At 39.3% G+C, this 20,172-nt stretch overlaps 2 protein-coding genes and 1 pseudogene across 4 annotated transcripts; 2 read left to right on the top strand and 1 right to left on the bottom strand.

The window, feature by feature from the left end:
* The first annotated feature begins 393 nt into the window (after positions 1–393).
* Positions 394–1,619, top strand: LOC147321326 (nuclear protein 1 pseudogene; annotated as a pseudogene). Its single transcript, XR_015131345.1, has 2 exons — positions 394–745; positions 1,316–1,619. The product of XR_015131345.1 is annotated as a nuclear protein 1 pseudogene (transcript).
* Positions 1,620–2,088: 469 nt separating this feature from the next.
* znhit3 (zinc finger, HIT-type containing 3) lies at positions 2,089–5,755 on the top strand. The gene is made up of 5 exons (XM_086309760.1): positions 2,089–2,735; positions 3,394–3,425; positions 3,542–3,607; positions 4,063–4,140; positions 4,259–5,755. Exons 1-5 carry the CDS (start codon positions 2,668–2,670, stop codon positions 4,450–4,452), a joined length of 438 nt encoding a protein of 145 aa, XP_086165886.1. The 5' UTR covers positions 2,089–2,667; the 3' UTR covers positions 4,453–5,755.
* Positions 5,756–6,882: 1,127 nt separating this feature from the next.
* myo19 (myosin XIX) lies at positions 6,883–20,052 on the bottom strand. Of its 2 annotated transcripts, none has more exons than XM_086309745.1 (24): positions 19,796–20,052; positions 18,468–18,579; positions 17,826–17,974; positions 17,447–17,560; positions 14,715–14,844; positions 14,559–14,628; positions 14,363–14,465; positions 14,160–14,256; positions 13,939–14,015; positions 13,246–13,336; positions 12,931–13,096; positions 12,632–12,705; positions 12,425–12,546; positions 11,784–11,897; positions 10,865–11,041; positions 10,623–10,760; positions 10,403–10,510; positions 10,219–10,289; positions 10,062–10,135; positions 8,708–8,850; positions 8,389–8,518; positions 8,013–8,098; positions 7,576–7,899; positions 6,883–7,498 (listed from the first exon to the last, which is right to left on the bottom strand). In XM_086309745.1, the coding sequence occupies exons 1-24, from the start codon at positions 19,853–19,855 to the stop codon at positions 7,385–7,387; spliced, it is 2,844 nt and encodes a 947-aa protein (XP_086165871.1). In that variant the 5' UTR covers positions 19,856–20,052; the 3' UTR covers positions 6,883–7,384. The 2 variants fall into 2 exon arrangements, with proteins under 2 accessions (XP_086165871.1, XP_086165872.1); XM_086309746.1 differs by lacking the exon at positions 19,796–20,052 and adding an exon at positions 19,169–19,766.
* Between the last annotated feature and the right edge of the window lie 120 nt (positions 20,053–20,172).

Below are 20,172 nucleotides of genomic sequence, written 5' to 3'. Positions count from 1 at the left end.
GCAGCTGGTTATGGTGGTTGAAGATGATGCCATCAGGAGACTGGTGCTACAATGCTCTCTGTTGCTGCTGGCTTCATGCCTGAAATCAAAATGGCATGTGCCGTAAAATGGCTCATGGTGCTGCGATGTCGCTAAATTTCACAGAAATGTGTTTAATACAATTGAACTCCGGAAATATCTATATAAAGCGTATTTAAATTATCGCAAAGGTGTCTAGCAAAAATGTTTGCGGAATGTAAATGTCGCGGGCTAAACGTTGATCATCCTGAACTAGCTCGCGAGCGCCCCCTTTGAAAACAAAAGTCCAGAAAGGGGGTGTTTACTCTAAATTTACAAACTCTCTGGTATGTCCGTGTGCTCGCCTCAAAAACAAAAGGAAGTGGAACAGCCGTGATCACATGACTGCATGTATTAAAACACGGCGTGACATCATATGTTTACTCGCTGCAAGAAACTGTCTGCGAACAAGTGCTGCTCTCCGTGTCCAAATGGCGACAGATATTGAAAGACTGGTCTCTTTCGAGGAGGCCTACTACGATCAGTACGACTACTACAATCTGCTAGAGTACTCGGGCCACGCTGGCGGTAAAGGAAGATCCAAGAGGGAAATCGAGCTGAACACAAACCGCCATTGCCCTGCAGGGCACGAGAGGAAGATTGCAGAAAAATATCACAATAGCCAAATGAAACGCAGGAGAACCAAGAGCTCGTCATCCTGATGGCTTTTTTTCTGCGATGTTTACAGGTAGCTATGGATTGGTGTCGTCTGAACGTTGTGTTTATGTTGAACGGTTGTGATAGAAAAACAATCCTGCCTGGAATTTGTACAGCCCAGCCAACGACGCCATGCCAAAACAGTTCACACCCATAGAGGAGCAACAACACCTGCCTTTGTAACAGCAGTCAGGAGATCGCGATCCGTCCTTGACGGAGTAAGTGATATTGTGCATTGTGGCCTTCAGAATGGACCGAGCGTCCCCACAGCTCAGGCTAGCATTGGAGGAAAATAAACAGGTTATCATTTGTCAGTAACTGGATCAGTTAATTTCTCTTTAGCGTTATTTTTGGCTGCTTTGAGCTTTCGGGCTGTTTGTCTGTCAAAACAAAAATTAAAATATGCGGGGCTTTTTGATATGTCAAAGAACAAACTGCTCATGTATAAATAAAAAATACCTGTAGCGCCAGCCTGCCTTCTTTAAAAAAAAACAAAAAAAAACGTATATGTCAGCAAACCTAAATTTAAAAGGGAAACATTGAGTTTGTTTTACTAAACAATGTATTTATGTTTCTTTTTTTTATATGATTCTCCACACAGATTTCGGATTTCTGATGTTGACCATGGCCAAGTGTCTCTGCCTTCTTGACCCAGTGAGTGGAGTGCTGTGACACCAGGAACGTGCCCATTAGTCATAAGGCAGCCCTCCATTCCATAGGTTTCCCTGTAACAAGACACCCCCCCCCCCCTCCCTTCCTTCAAGTTACAGCTGTGCAAGAATAGTTAGTGTTAAGCTATGTAAGTCAGTGGATTGTGTGCTTGAAAGCTAAATGTATAGATATATACATCCACTGTGGGTGCAGGAGATATGCTGATTTTAAATCAAATAAAAAGTTGATGGTAATTGAACCAGTGTCATGTTTTCATTTGAAATGGGGTTCGATTCCATGCGGCAGTGCTTATTTGTATCTCAGAACCCCTAAAGGACATGGTATATGGGCATATCATATCATAGAGGGGGGAGTATAATTTGCAGAGCAAAGACATTTGGCTGGTGCTTCTCTATTTATGGTTTTTCTTAAATGTTTTTTTGCTTTATAACATAATAACAATGGATCCATAAAAGCAAATAATAATTTAACAGATTAGGGATTAAGGAAAATACACAACACTCTGCTGTTTTTCGGATAAAATCTCTTATTAATAGAAGTAAAACTTTTAATCTAAATAAATGTATCAATATAAATAAATAAAAATATCTGTATACAATTCACATGCCACATTCGAAGTTCTTTCTCAAATAAGGATGTTGAAACAGGTGGTTGGTTACTATGGAGACATCTTACCCCAAAATATACCCAAAATTAGTTTACATACGTTGGTTTCCTGTGGCGGCATGTCATCCTTTTATATCGCAACTGTGTGTAGCCCAGAGTGTATATTACATGTATATCATTAATGTTTTTAATGCATTTTTATGATTTGGGGATTTTACTCAGCAGACACACATCTGGCCCCATCTTTGCCTGGCTTATAAAGCACTATCTACCTGGGCCCATCAATAGCCATTACTGTAATTCAGTTCGTAGACACCAATTGCTGTTCGGATTGCGGATAAACATTTTAGTATAATGATCCAATAGTATTTGCGTGCGTGTGTGCGCGCGCAATCAAATCAGGATGTGTATCCGCAGCGGAATTTTGTTTGAGTTGGGTCTAAATATGAAACGAAGACAGATTTAAAATGGACATGAAGACGCCCGATATTTCCCGGTGTTTGGATTTTATTTTGTACTTTGTTTCTACCGGAAAGTCAAATTAATCTGTGATGCCTTTATTTTGAAGGAACAGCTAAACAACCGGAAAGCGTCATTTTTTGGTGCCTACGACTCATATACCGCACGCTAACAGACTGTTTTCCCTCATAAGTAATTCCTCTCCCTCAAAAGAAAATGCAGTTATGCAGTGTGTGCAGCGAACGGACTCCAAAATACCGATGTCCAGCCTGCAAAATAAGATAGTAAGTAAACTTTAACTGAATGTTTGTTTGCGGGCTAACCTATAGTTAGCATTTGTTTTGCTTAGCTACGAATACCACAGATAAACCTTTGGGAACAAATACTACAGTAGTCAGTTCTTTAATCTGATTTTTTGTAAATTAGAAAGAAAAAAAAGTTAATATAAGCAGCTTGTCTACCGAGAGAATGAAGAGGTACATTACTTTTGTGACGTTGGACTTCACTGAATATACTCGATACTTGTTACTCCGCTTAATAAAAATCAAAGATTTTGTATTCACAGATTGTCATTTAACAAAATGTGTGTGCAGTTAGCTTAGCAGTAAGAAAAACATTGTTTTTATTACTGTGTACACCACATGGGACGGTAACCCACATAGGTCAAATCGTGCTAGTGCAGTTTTTCTTCTTTGTGCTGTACCGCCAGTAGACAAGCTGACGACAGTGCTGCCACCTGCTGGCATGATGTTTGTCACAATCTGTGATTGGCATCGACATTACCCGCTCAGAGTTGTCATGTTCCCGTTGATGGACTCTAGAGTGTGTTTTAAGTTTGTAATAAATGAAGATGCCTGTTTAGAATAATCACATGTGAAATGTGTTAAACACTGTTGAGTACTTTGATGTGCTTGATCCTTATGAGTGTTTTGGCTCTTACAGTTGTTCACTTGGCTGTTACAAAAAGCATAAAGGTAAATTAGCTTGTTCTAAAATTTTCATTCACATTTTTACATGAGCTGTGGCTTTACTCCAAAGAGATGTTTCTTATCATATCAATAAGTGGTTTTGTTTTTTTTCCTGTTCGCAGATACCTGCCTTCCTGTTGACAAGCCTGCCCCTTCAAATCCTGAAACAAAGACTGCTGTGAGCACAGGTACAGTTACATTCCTCTCATCAGCACTGGGATTATATGGTCTATTTACTAAATAAGTAATATTACAGCTGCATTTAAAAGAAACATATTTAGAATATTACATGATTATGCCCTCATCTAAAGGCTGATATGCTTTTTCTTGAGCACCGTTTTAGATTTCAGTCTTGTTCATTTAGTCAGAGTTGTGAACTAATACTGTATTTAGAGGTGATGATCTGAATTTTAAAAATATTTACATTACAGTGACCACAGCACAGACACAGGTATATAATCATTTGGGGAAGATGAATTTTATACATTTGTCATAAATATTTGGCCTAAAGTTTCCAAATAGTTTCGTTTAAGCATAGCTTCAGTAAATGAAATCATGCTACGGTCTGTGACAGTACTCCTGTCTGGCATTACGAGTAAACCTAACACCTAAAAAGAATTTCCCTTCTTTGATGTCTTTGCAGAGTCTTGGAGTGTTGATGATCTTCTGCATGAAGATGACATCACTGACAAAGTTCCTCTGCAGAGGCTCCAGATGTTAGGTATTTCTCCAGCACCCCTTCTTCATTTTTTGCACTTGAAATTAAAAGCTTCGTGCAACAGCAATGGCACGTTAACACAAAGTAGTGTGAGAGTAACTGCTGTTTTCTTTATCTCCAGGCCAGTCAAAAGAGCTAAAGGACCTGCTCTGTAATCCTCATCTGAGGCAGTTATTGTGCTCTATAGATGGTGCAGAGCATAAAGAGGATGCAATGAAATCCGCCATGCAGGAGCCGCTGTTTATGGAATTTTCTGATCAGTGCTTGAAAATTGTAGAAAATGATGCAAAATCAAGTGAAGATGCCAACTTGTAAAATCCAGCTTTCATTTTTTTAAATATATTTTTGTAGTGTTGTTGCTGCAGTTTGTGTTGGGACTTCAAACTACATTATGTATATAATGTTCAAATAAAAGCCCCAACTTTTTCAAACTGTAAAAATTCCCAGAGTTACCATTAACAAGACTTCACATGTAAAGACTTCAAGGGGAAAGTGATGATTGGAAATCCAAACATTTTAAAACTGACATTTCAACAAAAACATTTAAACATACAAGTCAATGGATACCGTGGTACTACTGACAGAAACGGAAGAAAATAAGAACAAAACAGTTAAAATACACAAATTCCATATTATAACTTCTGATAATAACCTGGACACGTTTGCATATCTAAGTCATTAAATTTGTGTGGATAAAATGAAAAAAGGAAATCTCTTGAAATTAAAAGTGTGGAGTGAGAGGCTCCAATGATTTCTATGATTGTTGCTAATGTGTTTGTTCAAAGTTTAAATATCAAAGCTGATCGTGATAAGAAAAATCAAGTTTGTCATACACAAATACTGTAGTGTAAAAAGACTTTGGTATATGTTACAGTACTGCATTGCTTTGGATGAAATTCACACAGTGGTTCAGACATATTTTGTTGACGTGCATAAGACAAAGAGCAGCGATGTAAATAAACCTGGGTTCATCCTTTTTCACATCAGTGAAGTTTCTGTTATGCAGGGTGTCTACGGCTCCTTGAAAGTTCTTCAATACTCATCAATATAAACCCTTAACGTATTAGTGTGGATGTGTCTGATGTGCTTTTACTCAAGTTATTGAGAATTTCTGGCACACTATTCCACTGTTTTTGCTTCCTCAACACATTTAGATCATATGACTTTAGTATTTGTACAATAATACCCTTGTTTGCCTGTTTTCATTAAAATACTGTCGACCACCAATGGTTCCTCTCAGTTCTATGGTAGACACACCTACAGTGTCGATTTCAAAATCCTGTGTCATGTTTGTCGCGTTGACGAGGTTTTCAGACAACTTGCTCCGACCTTGAGGTCGAGGTCACTGACATACAAACTTGTCCAACATTTTTAGTAAACACACCTATGGTATCACCTTGTTCTCCAGTTATTGCATTCACAAACTTAAATGTCCGCGCTGCCTGCCTGGTGGGGTGATGACAGTACACAATCAGCCTTTTGCTGCTCAGGGGTAATAAGAAAAAGGCTAATGATTAACTAATTTTAATGGTGCTTAAAAACAACTGCCTCAAAAATATAAAAATCCCCGAAGCCTCAGGCCAGCAAAGTGTAAATATGCACGACCAAGCTGTCGATTACACTGGTGGACACCCTGAAAATATCAGAGCCTGCTCATCAGTCAAGATAAAGATTCTGGGCTATTAAAATGGTGTAAGAATGAAAATTAATAAAATACATTTTACCTGCTCATGCCTGTAGACACCCTGTCGTGTAATCTTGTTGATTACATAAGAATGTGCATGCTTTTGAAGTGCAATATTCGCTTAACGTGCAATATTTGCTCGATTACCATTTTCCTCCTAGCAGCAACCACAAAACTACACAAGAATCAGAAACAGAAGACTGGAAAAATTAAGTCACAGATAAATAATCAGCCCAATAAATACATGTACAGCTCATATGTGGTTTGATCGTGGATTCTAAGAAAGGCACTTGTCTCGAGGCCTAATACTCTGATCATCTATCAGGAGACAAAAGCCTGCAGCCCTGGTATTTTTTTTTCTTTTAAAAAAGTGCCAAGATTATGCCTTAAATTTTGAGCTTTACAAAGATTTCTTTTAAAAAGAGTTAGTGTTTATCCTGCATCACCATAATCCCATCTACACCATGTGCTGTTTTCTACATGTGACAAACATGGCAAGTTCTGTAAAAGAATCCTCTAAAGTTGATTCTGTTCATCTGGACGTAGCGTTTTCAGTGGGAGAAACATTTCATCACTCATCCAAGTGACTTCTTCAGTCTCAGCTGACTGCAGGTTTCCCCAATCTTATAAACAGTACATTTGCATAATGACTGAAACCAGCCCACTGAAGGAACAATGGGGTTGGGAGGTCAGTTCCTTCATCATAATTATGCACATTTTCATGACCATTGATCAACAACCACTGATCAAAGCCCACTGATCAATGGCCATGAGTACCATTCACAGAGAAATGTGAATGGTACTTCATTTCTTTCTGTAAAAGAAATGAAAAGAAGGGGTTACGTTATCTTAAATGCAGCTGAGGATTGTATCCACTCTCCTCACTCAGATTTGGAATTTTAGGTGATATATTTATATATATTTTGTCATCTCTGGGGCCGTAAGGCAACTGGAGGTGATTTTTAGCACTGCACCAGCTTACATAAACGCTTCTGATAAATAATAATTATGCAATATCATATCTTTATTCTCTTCCCCCTCCTGCCCCCCCCCCCCCCCTTTCTTAAATAGATAACTATCATATCTGATATCATATCTCACAGTACAATAATATTGAATGGGTTGCATTGTTGTATTTTGTCATGTTTCTCAGGTCTTTGTCTGAATTTCTACGAACATTATTGCTAAGGATTGTCTTATTGCATTGGAGTCACACTGGGTTAAATATGTACACTTGGGTTTTAAGGGGTATTTATTATTTTCTTCTTTTTTTTTGGGTTGTATGGAAGCCCCAAACGCAATTTCATTGTTCTTGACAATGACAATAAATAAATAAATACTAAATACAAGGATGCAGGTTTTATAATTCCCTTCATCCCTGTAAGACAGGGTAAGATCAGTTTCGACCTTCGTTTAAAAAAAGAAAACAAAAAACAAACAAACGTGGCAATTAGTGTTTTAACCTACATACACAGTGGCAGCATGAAATAATACCATGTTTCATGTCAGATTATGGAGAAGCAGCTGCTTCACTGCAAGAAGCGTTTTGCACTGAGGCAGGGGTTACAGAGTTTTCTCTAGCAGGATCTCATTGAACCCCGTCACGTCGGTCTTCAGGTCCGGCTGCCTGTCAGCGTAGAGAAGCGGAGATCGCTGACAGTGCAGCTTTACGGATCCCTGTGCAGGAAACGAGAAAGAGAAGACCATCAGATGAACAAAATGAAAACGTTTCTGGAAGGTGTTTGTGTCCTCACCTTGGGCTGAGCCCTTATGGAGGCGAGTTCCTCCGTGTACTGGTTGGTCTTCACCTGGTACTCTCCCCTCCTGGATGGCAAGTTGAGGGAGGCGATGACAGACATCATCTTCTGGAAGCCTGTGGCTGTCAAAGACACAGTCATGGACGGTGCAGAGGCTAGAGCCAGGCCCATGGGCCACCCTTGCACCGTGACGGGCTCCGGGATGGTGGAGAGCTGTACTGAGCCCCGTTCCCTGATGACAGGAGTCAGTGCGGGTGTATCCTCCTCCACCAGGTCCTTTGCGTCATCAAGTTCTGCTTCAGCCAAGGATTTCAAGAGTAACTGCAAGAAGATGTAAAAAATAATAATAAAAGCAAAGTTATTTACAGATTAACACAATGAAAAAAAGCAGTAAAACTTAACACATGAGGATAAGCGTTCAAATATAATCTCACCCTCCACTTCCTCCAGGTGCTCTGGATGACTCCAGCTGCTCTGTTCCATCTCCGGACACGATTCCTGACTAGCCAAGACCGCACCGCTGCAGGCAGTTTAAAACAAGTTACTTATTCTAAAGGTTTGTTTCTCTTGCAGAACAAGAACCATAAATAAATAAATAAAGCACCAGTAATAATAGAACATGTGTATTGAACAGCTGAAGTAGTTATTTGTGATAGGCTCTGTCGTTAAAGGGATAAACAGCCTGAATACAGAGTGTGCAGACACCGGCAGCTGGTCACCGTGGGCCCGGCCGTCAGGTCAAAGCCTGCAGAGAACCTGCGGGAACAGGGCCACACTTTGCATTACTTCACAGGCGCATTATGAGTTCACCTGCTTGGATCAAAGTAGCAGACTGGCGGTGGGTGTGTCGTCTGCCCCGCTGGTACCGTAGCCAACAGCACTGAATGGTAAAGGCGCAGTGAGACAGGATCTTCTTCCTCTGATCTTCCAGTAAATCTAACTGTGAGACGAGTCAGACAGGTCAGTGTGCTCAAAAAGAAAAAGAAAACTGGAACATTTATACCACTAACTAGACTGCATAGCAAACAAACAAAATGCAACAAAAAAAAAAAAGAAGAAGCTGAAGGAATTCTAAAAATAAATAAGCTTGTTTGTTTGTAATGAAACACACAGATTTTAAATGACTGACCATCACTTGTGTGAGAAAAACTTTAGTCCTCCCACAATGCACCAATGTACTGTGCTCTTCACTCGGACAGCGGTGTTTCAACGCCACACTGAGGATCTTCTCCACATGTCGCTGAGGACAAGTGTCAGCTTCCAAATCTAACACTGAAGGCAAGCACAAGTTAGATTAAGTGATCCACTAAAGATATAGTAATGTTCACAGTTGTGCAGCACTCAGACTGTGAGACTGAGGTTTATCACACAGTAACAGCGTGTGAGGTTAAAAAGTGTAACGGGTGAAGAACAGCAAGGGAGCAAACACATCTGAATCAACAGCACAGCTTCCATAGCCGCTGTGCTGTGAATTCAACACCAATTTTTTAATCTTTTAACATGCACATGGAGAGGAACACAGAGGAGATATGAACTTTTATAATAATACACAGCATGTTGCAGCATTCAGGTTGTGCATGCACGTGCTAAGAAGTTACAGACTTGACAGCAGCTCTGTAAGTCTGTTTAGGCATTTGTCCAACTGATGAATCACTAAGGCGAGCCTGCTTGCTTACTGGAAGCACATTGCTCAGCGGTTAGTACTGCTGCCTCACAGCAGGAGGCTCCTGGGTTCGAAAGCATTTCTTTAAACACTCTGATCCACCTTCGGATCAGTCTGTCAAAATCCAGCTATTAACGCGACCCAGTAAGATCTAAGGAACATTAATGTCTAGATCAGGTGTTATGTCATCCACAGGTGGTTCTTTTGACCTTAATAAATCCTTGCAGTCTCACACAGCATGCAGAAATAAAAAGAAAGCACTGTGCACATTTACATAATTACACACTTTACATTTTATCACAATATTTATGATGTGGGCTGTAAAAGAATGTCACTAAAACAAGTACAATTAATATTCAAGATCACTAAAATCCATCTAACGTCAACTCCATGTTCACACTGGACAAAAAGTTGGGAGATTTCCCAAACCATTTTTGACCATCATCCTTATACTTTACTAACTACAAAAAAAAAACAAAAAAAAAAAGACAGCTGAACACAGCAGTGAAGCTAAGTGTCAGTTGATACATAATAACTGAGAAAAAAAATGCAGGAACATGCAAGGCAAGCTCCAACAGTCATGCATGCATTTACCTGGAAAGGTTGCAAATTTTGTTTGTTATTTTGTTTTTAATGCACCAAGTTAAAAAAGTTCCCAAGGAGAGTAGAGTACTGAGGATCATGAGAGGGTAAGAGGGCTACTGAAGGAAAAGCAGAATAAACCAGCAGACCTAAAGAGAGGAGATAAAATCACTATTTTCCCCAAACACGAAACATGCGAAACTGACCAGAAATGGATTCAACCACAAGCTGTACTCACCAACACTGTGACCCCCCAACTTTATGTGTTTAGCGATCAGTGCGTAACGTTGCAGGAAGCTTTGGAAAGGAATCCTGTGCACCAAAAGTCAAGACGTCAACCAAAATCCAGCAGAAATTAAATGGTACATTAGGCTGATATTCCAATAAAGTTTCACCTTATTGGAAATCCAGCAGCACTAATATGGATGGTCTCCACAATCCCGCAGGCCTCTAGCTGAATGATAACCTGAAAACAAACAGCAAGGATCAAGTGAAACCTTTGCCTTTTGTTCAAACATGTCAGTGTTGTCTTTGTGGTGTTAAAACACAGATTATTAAACATGGGAGTAGACTGTCTACCTCCTCCTTTTTGAAAGTCAGTGGCTTGCACTCAGGGTTTGGCTTGATGCAGCGAGTGTAGTGAGGAGTTGTGAAGTGGAGGATTTTCATCAGGGTCTCCAGTGAGTTCTACAATGAGATATTAGCAATTACCAGTGCCAGCACTAAAGCCTCCAAACTATAAAAGAGGTTGTGACTAGCTTATATTGCCCTGATTATGAAGGCTAGAGCTGGATCCTACCTTGAACTTGGAGACCACAGTGGTTTTACCAGGCCCCTTTTTAATCTGACTCTCAGTTTCATTGTCTTTGAAGATCTGGTGAAGAAGCTGGTTGTTGGACTTTTGAAGCAGGCTAATTAGCTCTGGTGGCACTGGGTCCTTAAAATAAATACATAAATAAATGAAAATCAGTATCTAAGCAGAAGTGCAGTAAAGGAATACATATTCAGCTTATTTCTGACACAGCTGAAAGCTTTTCTCACCTTGTTTTTCTCCGCCATGCCTTCTATCTGATAGCCAACTTTGCCGGCGTAGTGGGCCACAGTGAAGTGCGGCACCTTGCTGAACTTGTCCCAGCTGATGTTAGCATTGTCACACAGCTCCTTCTCCAGACGAACTCGGAACGTTTTTGCATCCGAGGCTCGATTTAGACGACTCTCCTACAATATGTAAAAACACAAAACAAAACATGGTAAGATAAATTTGCACATGTTAACACTTCCTTACACAACTATGCAGACTGATTTCTTGTGTTTTTAGGATTCAGAAAAACTGTTTTCAGGAGTTTAGGTGATTATCAAAACGAGTCGCACTTCTTTTGATTTTACCCCCATACTGCCTTTCAGTGAAGACCAACCGAAAGGTTATTTAGAATGCAAAATCAAGCTAATGATTGAAGGTCTGATTTTGGTGGCTTTTTACATTCTCCTTTTTTAAATACAAATTTTTTTAAATTTATTTGTTTATTTATTTTGGAAATTCCATTTGTGTTTTGTGGTGTCTGTCAGAGAAATAAAACCACAACAAAGGCCTCACATTTAGAGACATCAAAGACATTAACAAGAAAGTGCCCCAGTAACATCGCCAAAAATCAGACAGCTATGTGCAAGTGACACATCTATCATACATATCACCTGGAATTATTCAGGTAAGCTACAAGGTATAAAAGACCTCTGGTCATGAAATGTCCACAAAGGTGGTATTCTGATGGTAGTAAATTGTATTCACTTTGCTTATCTGGCACATTTACTACTAGGACATTTAAGAATAAAAGTAGACAAGAGAAGAAATGGTGTAAAATTAAACCCAGCTTGGTAAAATGTTGGAATTTTGTTTTTTTCTGCTTTTTTTTTTGAGTCTGCACGATATTTCCTTCTGTTTGTTTCTTAATGGCCAGCATACCTCATTAAGAAGAGAGAACACACTGATGGGGCTTCCCTCTAAAAGATCGAGGCAACTTTGATTGTCTTGGTATTTGACAAAGGACCACTGCAAACCCTCTGACACATACTCCTCCTGGAAAAAGTAGTGATTAAAAAAAAGAAAGAAAATTCACATACAAGACATTTTAATCTTTTTTCAATCGCTAGAGCTTTTGTGAAAAGTGAAGAACCCCCTGAAAGCCCAAGGTCAGAGGAGTACACTGCAAAAGAAGTTCAACATAGCCAGGCTTTCTTTGCATTAGCTGGTTTGACCCTTAGCAAATGCTCCCTATGAGTGCCACCTACTGTAGTGAAAGGCATTATCAGATGATGGTGATAAAAATCTATGTAGAACATACAAATTTAATAGTAAAATGAAATACTGACATTAATGCTGCAGGAAAAACAATCTGATGATCTAGCTGCTGTTCATGTCTAATATAGCAGTTCTGAAACTTTTCTCGAGATGCATTTAAACATCTTATTATCCCATAGCCTAATAAAGGAGATGTTGAAATCGCTTTAGTTTGTTGACAGATTAAATCTGAAATCTGCTTGAGCACTCAAAATAGCAGCCCACTGAGAAATCTGAACAGATTACCTTCAGAGAAACAAAACTACCTGCTGAGCTCTGAGATAATGAGCCACAAAGTGCTGCTGGAGTTTCTCATTGGCGTAGTTGATGCACAGCTGCTCCAGGTTATTGGTCTGAAAACATTCAAAGCCGTACACATCTAGGACTCCTGAAGATTACAGAGGAGTTCTGTGAGCTTGGCTATAGAGCTGGAAATTCATGTTCAGCACTATCTGAGAAAGTAATGCTTTTACCTATGAAGTTGCACCACGTTGATTTATCAGCACATATGCTGTTGTTGATGAATGTAACCAGCCATTCAAATAACCTGGTGGGAAAAGTCACACACTTATTTTCAAGCATGGAGATGCTATAATGATTGTAAACAGACAATATTCATGTTTACTGTAAACAGAAAACGGCATGACGGTTTAACATTTAAGTCTTTGACGACAGCAGAGTTTCCACAAACATGTTCCCACATCATCATCCATTCTAGCAACAGTTTTTTTGCACTCTGAGAAGTTGTTGATGGTCAAATGGAGATTCTTACTGGGCGTAAATGACTTTGGCTAGACAGTCTCTCCTCACACTGCACTCTGCCTGAGAGCACGGCTTGAGCACGCTTTGCTTCCCCGCCTTCAGAGTTCTTACTCTTAAACATGTTTGAAGCTCCTCAGCAGGAACACACAGCAGCTCAGCAGCCCTCTGCAAGAAGTCTAAAGGCAGGAGACAGGTGTGGTGATGTCATAGAACTTATTACTCAATCCAACAAAAAACATGGAAATGTAACTACCATATATACCTAATCATTCATTATCTGGAAATGTTTTATAACAAATGTCAAAAGCAAAACAATATCCAGTACCTTTAGATTTTGCATCAAGGTGACAAGGTTGTGATTCATCTGCTGAAGAGGAGAAGCTGACATTTCCCAACTGGAGAATTCCTGCTAATATCTGTAACGTGTTACAACAACAGAGAGAGGGAAGAAAAGAAAAAACACTGCACATAAACCACTGAAAGTTAAAGAGCTGAGATAACATGCTATCCCCACTCACCACCCACGAGACCCCACGCCCAATGTCCTACAGCAGATTTAGCCAGACTGACTCAGTGGACTGGCTTAAAAACTTTCTAATGGTCCAAAGGTTAACCTGATAGGAAGTATCAGAAACTCAGATTTTGCTTTAGAATCTCCATCTGTAGACAAGCACTTCTTAATTATAGTACAGCAAGATTATATGACTGACGTGGCTAAGGGGTGCAAACCCCTGACCACCCTCTGAGAAGCACTTATACTTACATTATAGTGGGCTCTAAGTAAGGAAGTGTTTATTAAAAATGCATCACATAATACTTGTCAACAACTTTTACTCTGAGGTAGAAGATCTAACAGCACTTGTTACTTGAATAATGCATTTTGGTCTGTGGCCTTCATTGAGAGCTACATTACAAACTGCACTTTAAATAACATTTTAAAATGTCCAGTACATCTACCCACCAATCCAATCAACAGTGTGAATGCAAAGAATGCAGAGTAGAGGATATCCTTTCTTACCCTAAATATTTCTCCTTGCCTTTCTGCATTGATGCCCAGATGAACCATTGCTTCCACTGTCTCATGGAAACAATCCTCTATAAAAATTTAAAAAAAATTTTTTTTTATATTATATAGCTGTTACCAAAAAAAAACAAAAATGACCTGGGTCTAAAAATGAAATTAAATGTAAAAATGAGTGTAGACATGTTGCTTAATACACATAAAAAAAGGACACCAACCTTCAATTGTTTTCTCGGAATTTGGCAGCCAAACAAAACTTTGGTCATGTGACATCTTCCACTCTTTCCGCTGCTCATCTGTGGCCCCTTTCATCATCTGAAACATTAAATCGCTCGCTGTTCATGTATGTTAATACTGAAAAGAATTACTACATATCTGGAGTAAAACATCTCTGAGCTGTAGCGCAGCTCTGTTCGCTCGCCTGGTAGAAGATGTGGAAGTTTCTTTCATTAGCTGTTTGGCAGGCCACCCTGGTCTTCTCCAGTAAATATGTCTGTACAGACGCCCCAACTAAAAGTTGACACCTTTAAATAAAAACGACACATTGACCGCAAATCTGGGAAAGTAAGAGAGAACATTATTCAGACGATGCCACCTCAAGTAATGTTTGTAAATACCTGTCCAGCTGTAGCTGAATGTATTTTCCAAAACGACTGCTGTTGTTGTTCCGGAGCGTGCAGGCATTGCCTAAACGAAACATATGCTAATGATGATGAGCGACCGTTTATGGGATTCAGTTTTCACATTAACAGAAACACCTCTGTTTCTCTTACCAAAAGCTTCCATTACAGGGTTGGAGTCCAGCACTCTCCTCTCGATCCTCTCCACTGTGTCCTGACTCTTCACCACCGAGACGGACGCCACTGTGGCATAGTACTTCATCAAGCAGCGAGATGTCCACGTCTACAAAGAAACAAATCATTAAGAGACAAGCAGAGTTTTTTTAAGCATATATTAAAATGTGACAAAAAAGCAACTTTGGGCATGGTGGAAAGAGAATCTAAAAATAATTTTAAAACAATAGTAATAAAAATCTGTGATAGGAAAGAATGCATGAGATGTTTATGCCAGTCAAACTACTGCAGATACCGGCATACAACTTTCTGTGGGATGGTGAATTTGGGTTGTCTAGACTATAGCATGTATGATGAACTGCAGTAAACAAGGAGCAATATTTTGGGGGCATTAATAAAAACAGACAGATGTCAGATTACTAAGAGCCAGATCTAATAAACAGGGTAAAAACTGTGTCATGTTGCAGTAACAAAAAATGTGCTGATGGGAGTGAAAAGTTCTGTGGGTGACCTAACAATATGCTAAGCTGCCACTCGGTTATTGATGATGTTACTTTGACACAATTTTTCTATTCTCCAGGCTGTGTGAGGCTGTGGGTGGGGAATTCCAGGCCTAAAGGGCTGGTGTCCTTCAGGTTTTAGATATCACCCTGGGTCAACAAACTTGAATCAAATGATTAGTTGCCAGGCCTCTGGAAAACTTCCAAGACATGTTGAGGAGGTAATTTAGCCATTTAAATCAGCTATGTTGGATCAAGGACACATCTAAAACCTGCAGGACACCGGCCCCTGAGACCTGGAGTTCCCCCACCCCTGCTCTAAAGTAAGTTCAGTTCACTAAAACTCCACTCTGCCACATTAAAATATCTGGATTACTCTATAGCAGAAATATGTGTTACACAGTTATAGGACAGACTTCTACCAGTCTGTGGTAGCAAGTGCCATTGTCTGCTAGCAGGATAGGATCAGTCACAGAGAGGCCAACAGGATCAACAAACTGATTCACAAGGCTGGAAGCATTGTTGGGCAGAATCTGAAGGTGTTTGAGTCAGTGAGGGATAAGAGAACAAACTAATCTGCATCACGGACAATTAATCACACACTACTGAGGCAGCAGAGTTCCTTTTCCCTCAGACCAATTCAGCCTCGCTGCCATACAGAATGCTTCAGCATGTCATTTCTGCCGTTTCCTGTGAAACTGTGCCATAACTCTTCTTTCTTTTCCTTCCATGACAGGTGAACACATCGGTCAGGCATGAGACTACACACACATATTTCTGCATCACACATTGTTGCAGCAGTTTCTTAGATTTAAAGTGTACATATTTATGAATGCTATTTGCACTACTCTATTGAACAATTTCAGTCTCACTTTTTATTCTTCTCCAACTTAAACACATTTTTATTTTGTTTTTGTTGTTGTGTATATAAAAATGATTTGCCCTCCCACAGTATGCGCCTGTGGCTCTTTCACCTTTACTATGTTGTTTATTTATTGTAGACTGTACCGTTTTTCTTCTTTATCCTGCCACTGTAACACAATGATTTCCCTTGTGGGATCTATAAAGGATTTTTTTATTTTGTCTTAATGACAAACTCTTTCCAATAATCTTTGTCCCCTCATTCCAAAAACCACATATATGTGATTCATTGAAATATTCTCCTCCCAGAATTTTGTGCTCTGAAAACGAAACTCTTACACTCATTTGGAATAAGGCCAGCTGCAAAGGTTCTTGTGTCTACATCTTTCAGTCTCAAAACTAACACTGCACCTCTTTAGTAAATCCCGACAGCAGCTTTTAAAACATCAAAAGAGGGTTTTGCCACTAAATCTGGCTCTTAGTGTCTAATCAGGTTAGTCCATATACAGTAAACTGGCTCATACTCCCACTTGAGCAGCCAACTTTTTATGATACTGTTTAACCCAGTTTTCAAAAAACTTGCTAAGCTAAGTAAAATATAAATAAAAACAAATGTCTCTTTCCAGTAAGATTTGACTGGACAGTTTTCCATTTCACCTCAGTCCTTCTTAAACAAGCTGGTGTCATTGCTCAATATTATTTACATAACATTACAGGTTTTTTCACTGTACAATCTTAATTGGTATTTGTGGAAGCAACAATGAACAGTGCTCACTTTTAGAAGTGTATGCAGTGATTTTCACCACACAACCGTGTCTGTTTTTAATTCAGGTTTTAATACCCGAGGGCCTGAATAGGATGGCTTTGACACTGATTTTTATAGTTGCCCCTTGCATTGTGATTTCACTCAATTTTATGATGAGAAACATCATTCTGAACTCAAAGTTTTCTTCAGAAAGACTTAGCCTCTTTGGGGTGCTTTCAATATTTTAAAATACCAGTTATGTTAATAATCGGTTACCAGCTGATCTAATTTAACATTCAATATTTTTTGGCATCACACCACATTTACAGATGGTCATTGCCCTTGTCCCAACATGCTGCAGATATCAAATTCAAATGAGCATATCATTTGCACAAAACAATAACATTTGCCATTTTTAACATATGACAGCTTGTCATCGTACTATTTTCAGTTAACTATCGTCTATTAATGATTTGCAATTCAAATCATGCAAAGTGCTTCTGTTTTGGACAAACCGTTGCAAAAAGTAACAAGTAAGCTGACATTCTGGTTCATTATTCAGTTAGCTTGCACTTTAAGCTTAATGCTGCATGTGTCTGGTTTACCTTTCCAGCACCACTCTCACCACTGACCACCAAGGACTGGTTCACCGGCTCCAGCTGGCCCCGAACATTCCTGTAGGCTTCTTCTGCCACAATAAAGATATGCGGCTTGAACTCCTGCAGGCAAAAATGTCCAGATTTATTAAATGGATGGTCATACTTACTGCATGCAGAGCACCCAATAGCTTAAAGACCTCCCAGATGTTAATAAAAGCAGTACTTTTGAGTTTCACTGAGTAGGTCTGCATCATTGGATGGTTTGAAACACTCACTGATGGCACCACTATTCATCTTCTCCCATTATAGCACAAATCTACAGAAATATACATCTACATATGATAGCCAAATAAAATAAAAAACAAATGGGAGCTGCTTGAAATACCTGGGGCTGATGAGCATAATGATACTCCTTCATCACATCCAGAGAGTAGAGGTCTGGAATGGGCTGGAAGGGGTTAAGAGCCACCAAGGTGCAGCCAGCATGGGTGTAAAACACCTTCATGCTGTACCTGACCTGCAGGCATTTCAGCACTGTCAGGGAAAGAACAAATATTATCAGACATTAAGTGGGAAAATTTGCATTGTTACAAATGTTTACAGATGCACCTACACAATGTTTTAAAAATAATAATCTGTACTGTAATGTAGTTTCCTCAAGGTTTTTTTGACATATGATCTACAAAATAGATCAGTATGACTACACTTATATATCAAAACTTAGATAAAAAGAATGAAAACGTAAGTAAAGGTGTAATGAAAAGGCTAAAGGTATAACACTGCATCAGCAGTCATTCACACATTAACATTTTATCAACCATGCAGATTTTATCTTGATGTGGACAAATAATACACTGCCAGCACTGCAGATCAAGATTAAGTTGCCATACAGTGGAAAACACTGCCTAAACTCAAGCTTAGTTAAATCATTTAAATAGGTCAACCAGCAGGCACAAGCATGCCCTATTACGTCATTGTATTTACATTATCAAGTGATTTAAAAGATAGAGACATTAGAGATGGATACCTGTCGCTGGGGTCACTGGGTTGACTTTGGTGAGGTCATCGTAAGTGTAAAGTTGGTCTTCATCAATGAGGAAGGCCTGAATTTCTCCCTCCAGTGAATCATTAAGGGACCGCTGAGGAGGATGGACTTTCTGAATTAATGCCTTCACCTATTACTTAACATCTCAAGTTAAGTAAATGCCAAAGGTATGTAAAATGGTTAGTCATTACCACATACGGAGTAAAGTGAAAGATAATAAACAAAATAAGGGAAAACACTTATTTTATCAATGAATATGGTTCAATTTTAAAGAACTAAAGGAAGCTAGTGATATTAAATATATTATTATTCAATTAAATCATACAATCACATCCCCTAGACAACTAGGTCTCCACTTTATCTTGCCATTAACTCAAGGCATGGGCCTGCAGGCTGTCTGACTGCTGTCAACAGTCTGAGGTGTGTACAGACAGCTTTAATCCAACAGCAGGTAGCCTACATACCATCATTCTGCAAGGCTACTTTTAAACCACGTAAATAATTGCATTAATTTAATGCCCATTACTAGACGACTAATTCCCTGGACACATTGACTCATAGCAGGTAGCCTACATGAAATCGCTGTTAGAGCAATGTTTGTCTTATTAAGCTAGTTAACCTATAAATATAATTACAAACATAACATATAGGAAGACAAAGTGATTTTTCTAGTTTTCCAGTACCTGTGAGAACCTCCAGACCTTGGCTGTCGCGCTCATGCCAAACGCCATTCAATAATTTGCCAATTTAGCGAATGATGTTTATATACATTACATACTTGCAACCTAGCAACTACCTCCATGTAAAGCATAGTGTACAAACAACGAGCCACTGACCGGCCCAGGGCATCGCACTCTGAAATATACTTAAACACGTTCAAAAATGGCCCAAAACACGTCTATTTGACCATCTCGAGTCACGTTCCCTGGTGCTACCATACTTTTGCGTTATTAATGTCAACAACAAAAATGCGCAGCTATTCTTCTATAAGTGTAGCTTCGTTTATTTCTTACACTGCATGCACTATTTTCATCTTCATCATCATCATCATCATAAACGCTGCATAACGGAAATGTTATTGAGTCTCAGGTATTTGTGTGTTAATAAAATACTCCAAAGAGAGTCCAAATTAGATCCAACCAATCAAAAATTGAGGACAGGTACAGCCTCGTTAATGTTCTCCCAGTCAAGTTACCTTTAATCATATTATTTATTTATTTATTTATTTATTTTATTTCATTTACAAACCAAAAAGGCAAATGTCGTAAACAGAAAAACTGTGGACAGGTCATACTCATGCTCCAACTCACCGTTGCTCCTCCATTTCTATATCCTTCTCTAACGTCCCGTCGGTCGTCCACAGAGCTCATTGATTGACCGCTGCCCTCGTGTCTCTCTTAAAAGTAAGCCGAAACTCTACTTTGACAAAAAGCGTTGCTTTGTACTGATTAAGTTGGTCTTTTATTCTAATTCTCAGACCTAAAACTTATTTCCATTACTGTAAAAAAAAATTCCTTAAGGACAACCTTCGGCGAGCCTGCTGTCCCGCTTGTCTGTCTGACCGCCTTGCCCCCGAACTCCCAAACCACGCATTTATTCCCGCCCTCTTCCTGTTGATTCACGGACCCAGATGTACCTGTGATCCAGCACCGGCTGGGATTTCTATGAGGGACATGTTTCCCTAAAA

This window comes from Aulonocara sp. 'chitande type north' Nkhata Bay, linkage group LG10, assembly GCF_057382095.1.
Source record: "Aulonocara sp. 'chitande type north' Nkhata Bay isolate Kocher_YH1m ecotype deep benthic linkage group LG10, A_spYH_male_GT1.1, whole genome shotgun sequence".
Lineage (NCBI taxonomy): Eukaryota > Metazoa > Chordata > Actinopteri > Cichliformes > Cichlidae > Aulonocara > Aulonocara sp. 'chitande type north' Nkhata Bay.
Note: the sequence above shows the minus strand (reverse complement) of the source record. Positions and strands in the feature narration are given on the sequence as shown.

What these genes read in the sequence shown, in the direction of transcription:
- znhit3 (XM_086309760.1), top strand. Translation starts at nt 2,668, where the DNA reads ATGCAGTTATGCAGTGTGTGCAGCGAACGGACTCCAAAATACCGATGT. An exon ending in CCAGCCTGCAAAATAAGATA is followed by an intron (nt 2,736 to 3,393) that starts GTAAGTAAACTT and finishes TGGCTCTTACAG; the next exon opens with TTGTTCACTTGGCTGTTACA. An exon ending in AAAGACTGCTGTGAGCACAG is followed by an intron (nt 3,608 to 4,062) that starts GTACAGTTACAT and finishes ATGTCTTTGCAG; the next exon opens with AGTCTTGGAGTGTTGATGAT.
- myo19 (XM_086309745.1), bottom strand. Translation starts at nt 19,855, where the DNA reads ATGAGCTCTGTGGACGACCGACGGGACGTTAGAGAAGGATATAGAAAT. An exon ending in GCCAAAGTCATTTACGCCCA is followed by an intron (nt 12,706 to 12,930) that starts GTAAGAATCTCC and finishes TTTTCCCACCAG; the next exon opens with GTTATTTGAATGGCTGGTTA. An exon ending in AACGTGGTGCAACTTCATAG is followed by an intron (nt 12,547 to 12,631) that starts GTAAAAGCATTA and finishes TGTAATCTTCAG; the next exon opens with GAGTCCTAGATGTGTACGGC.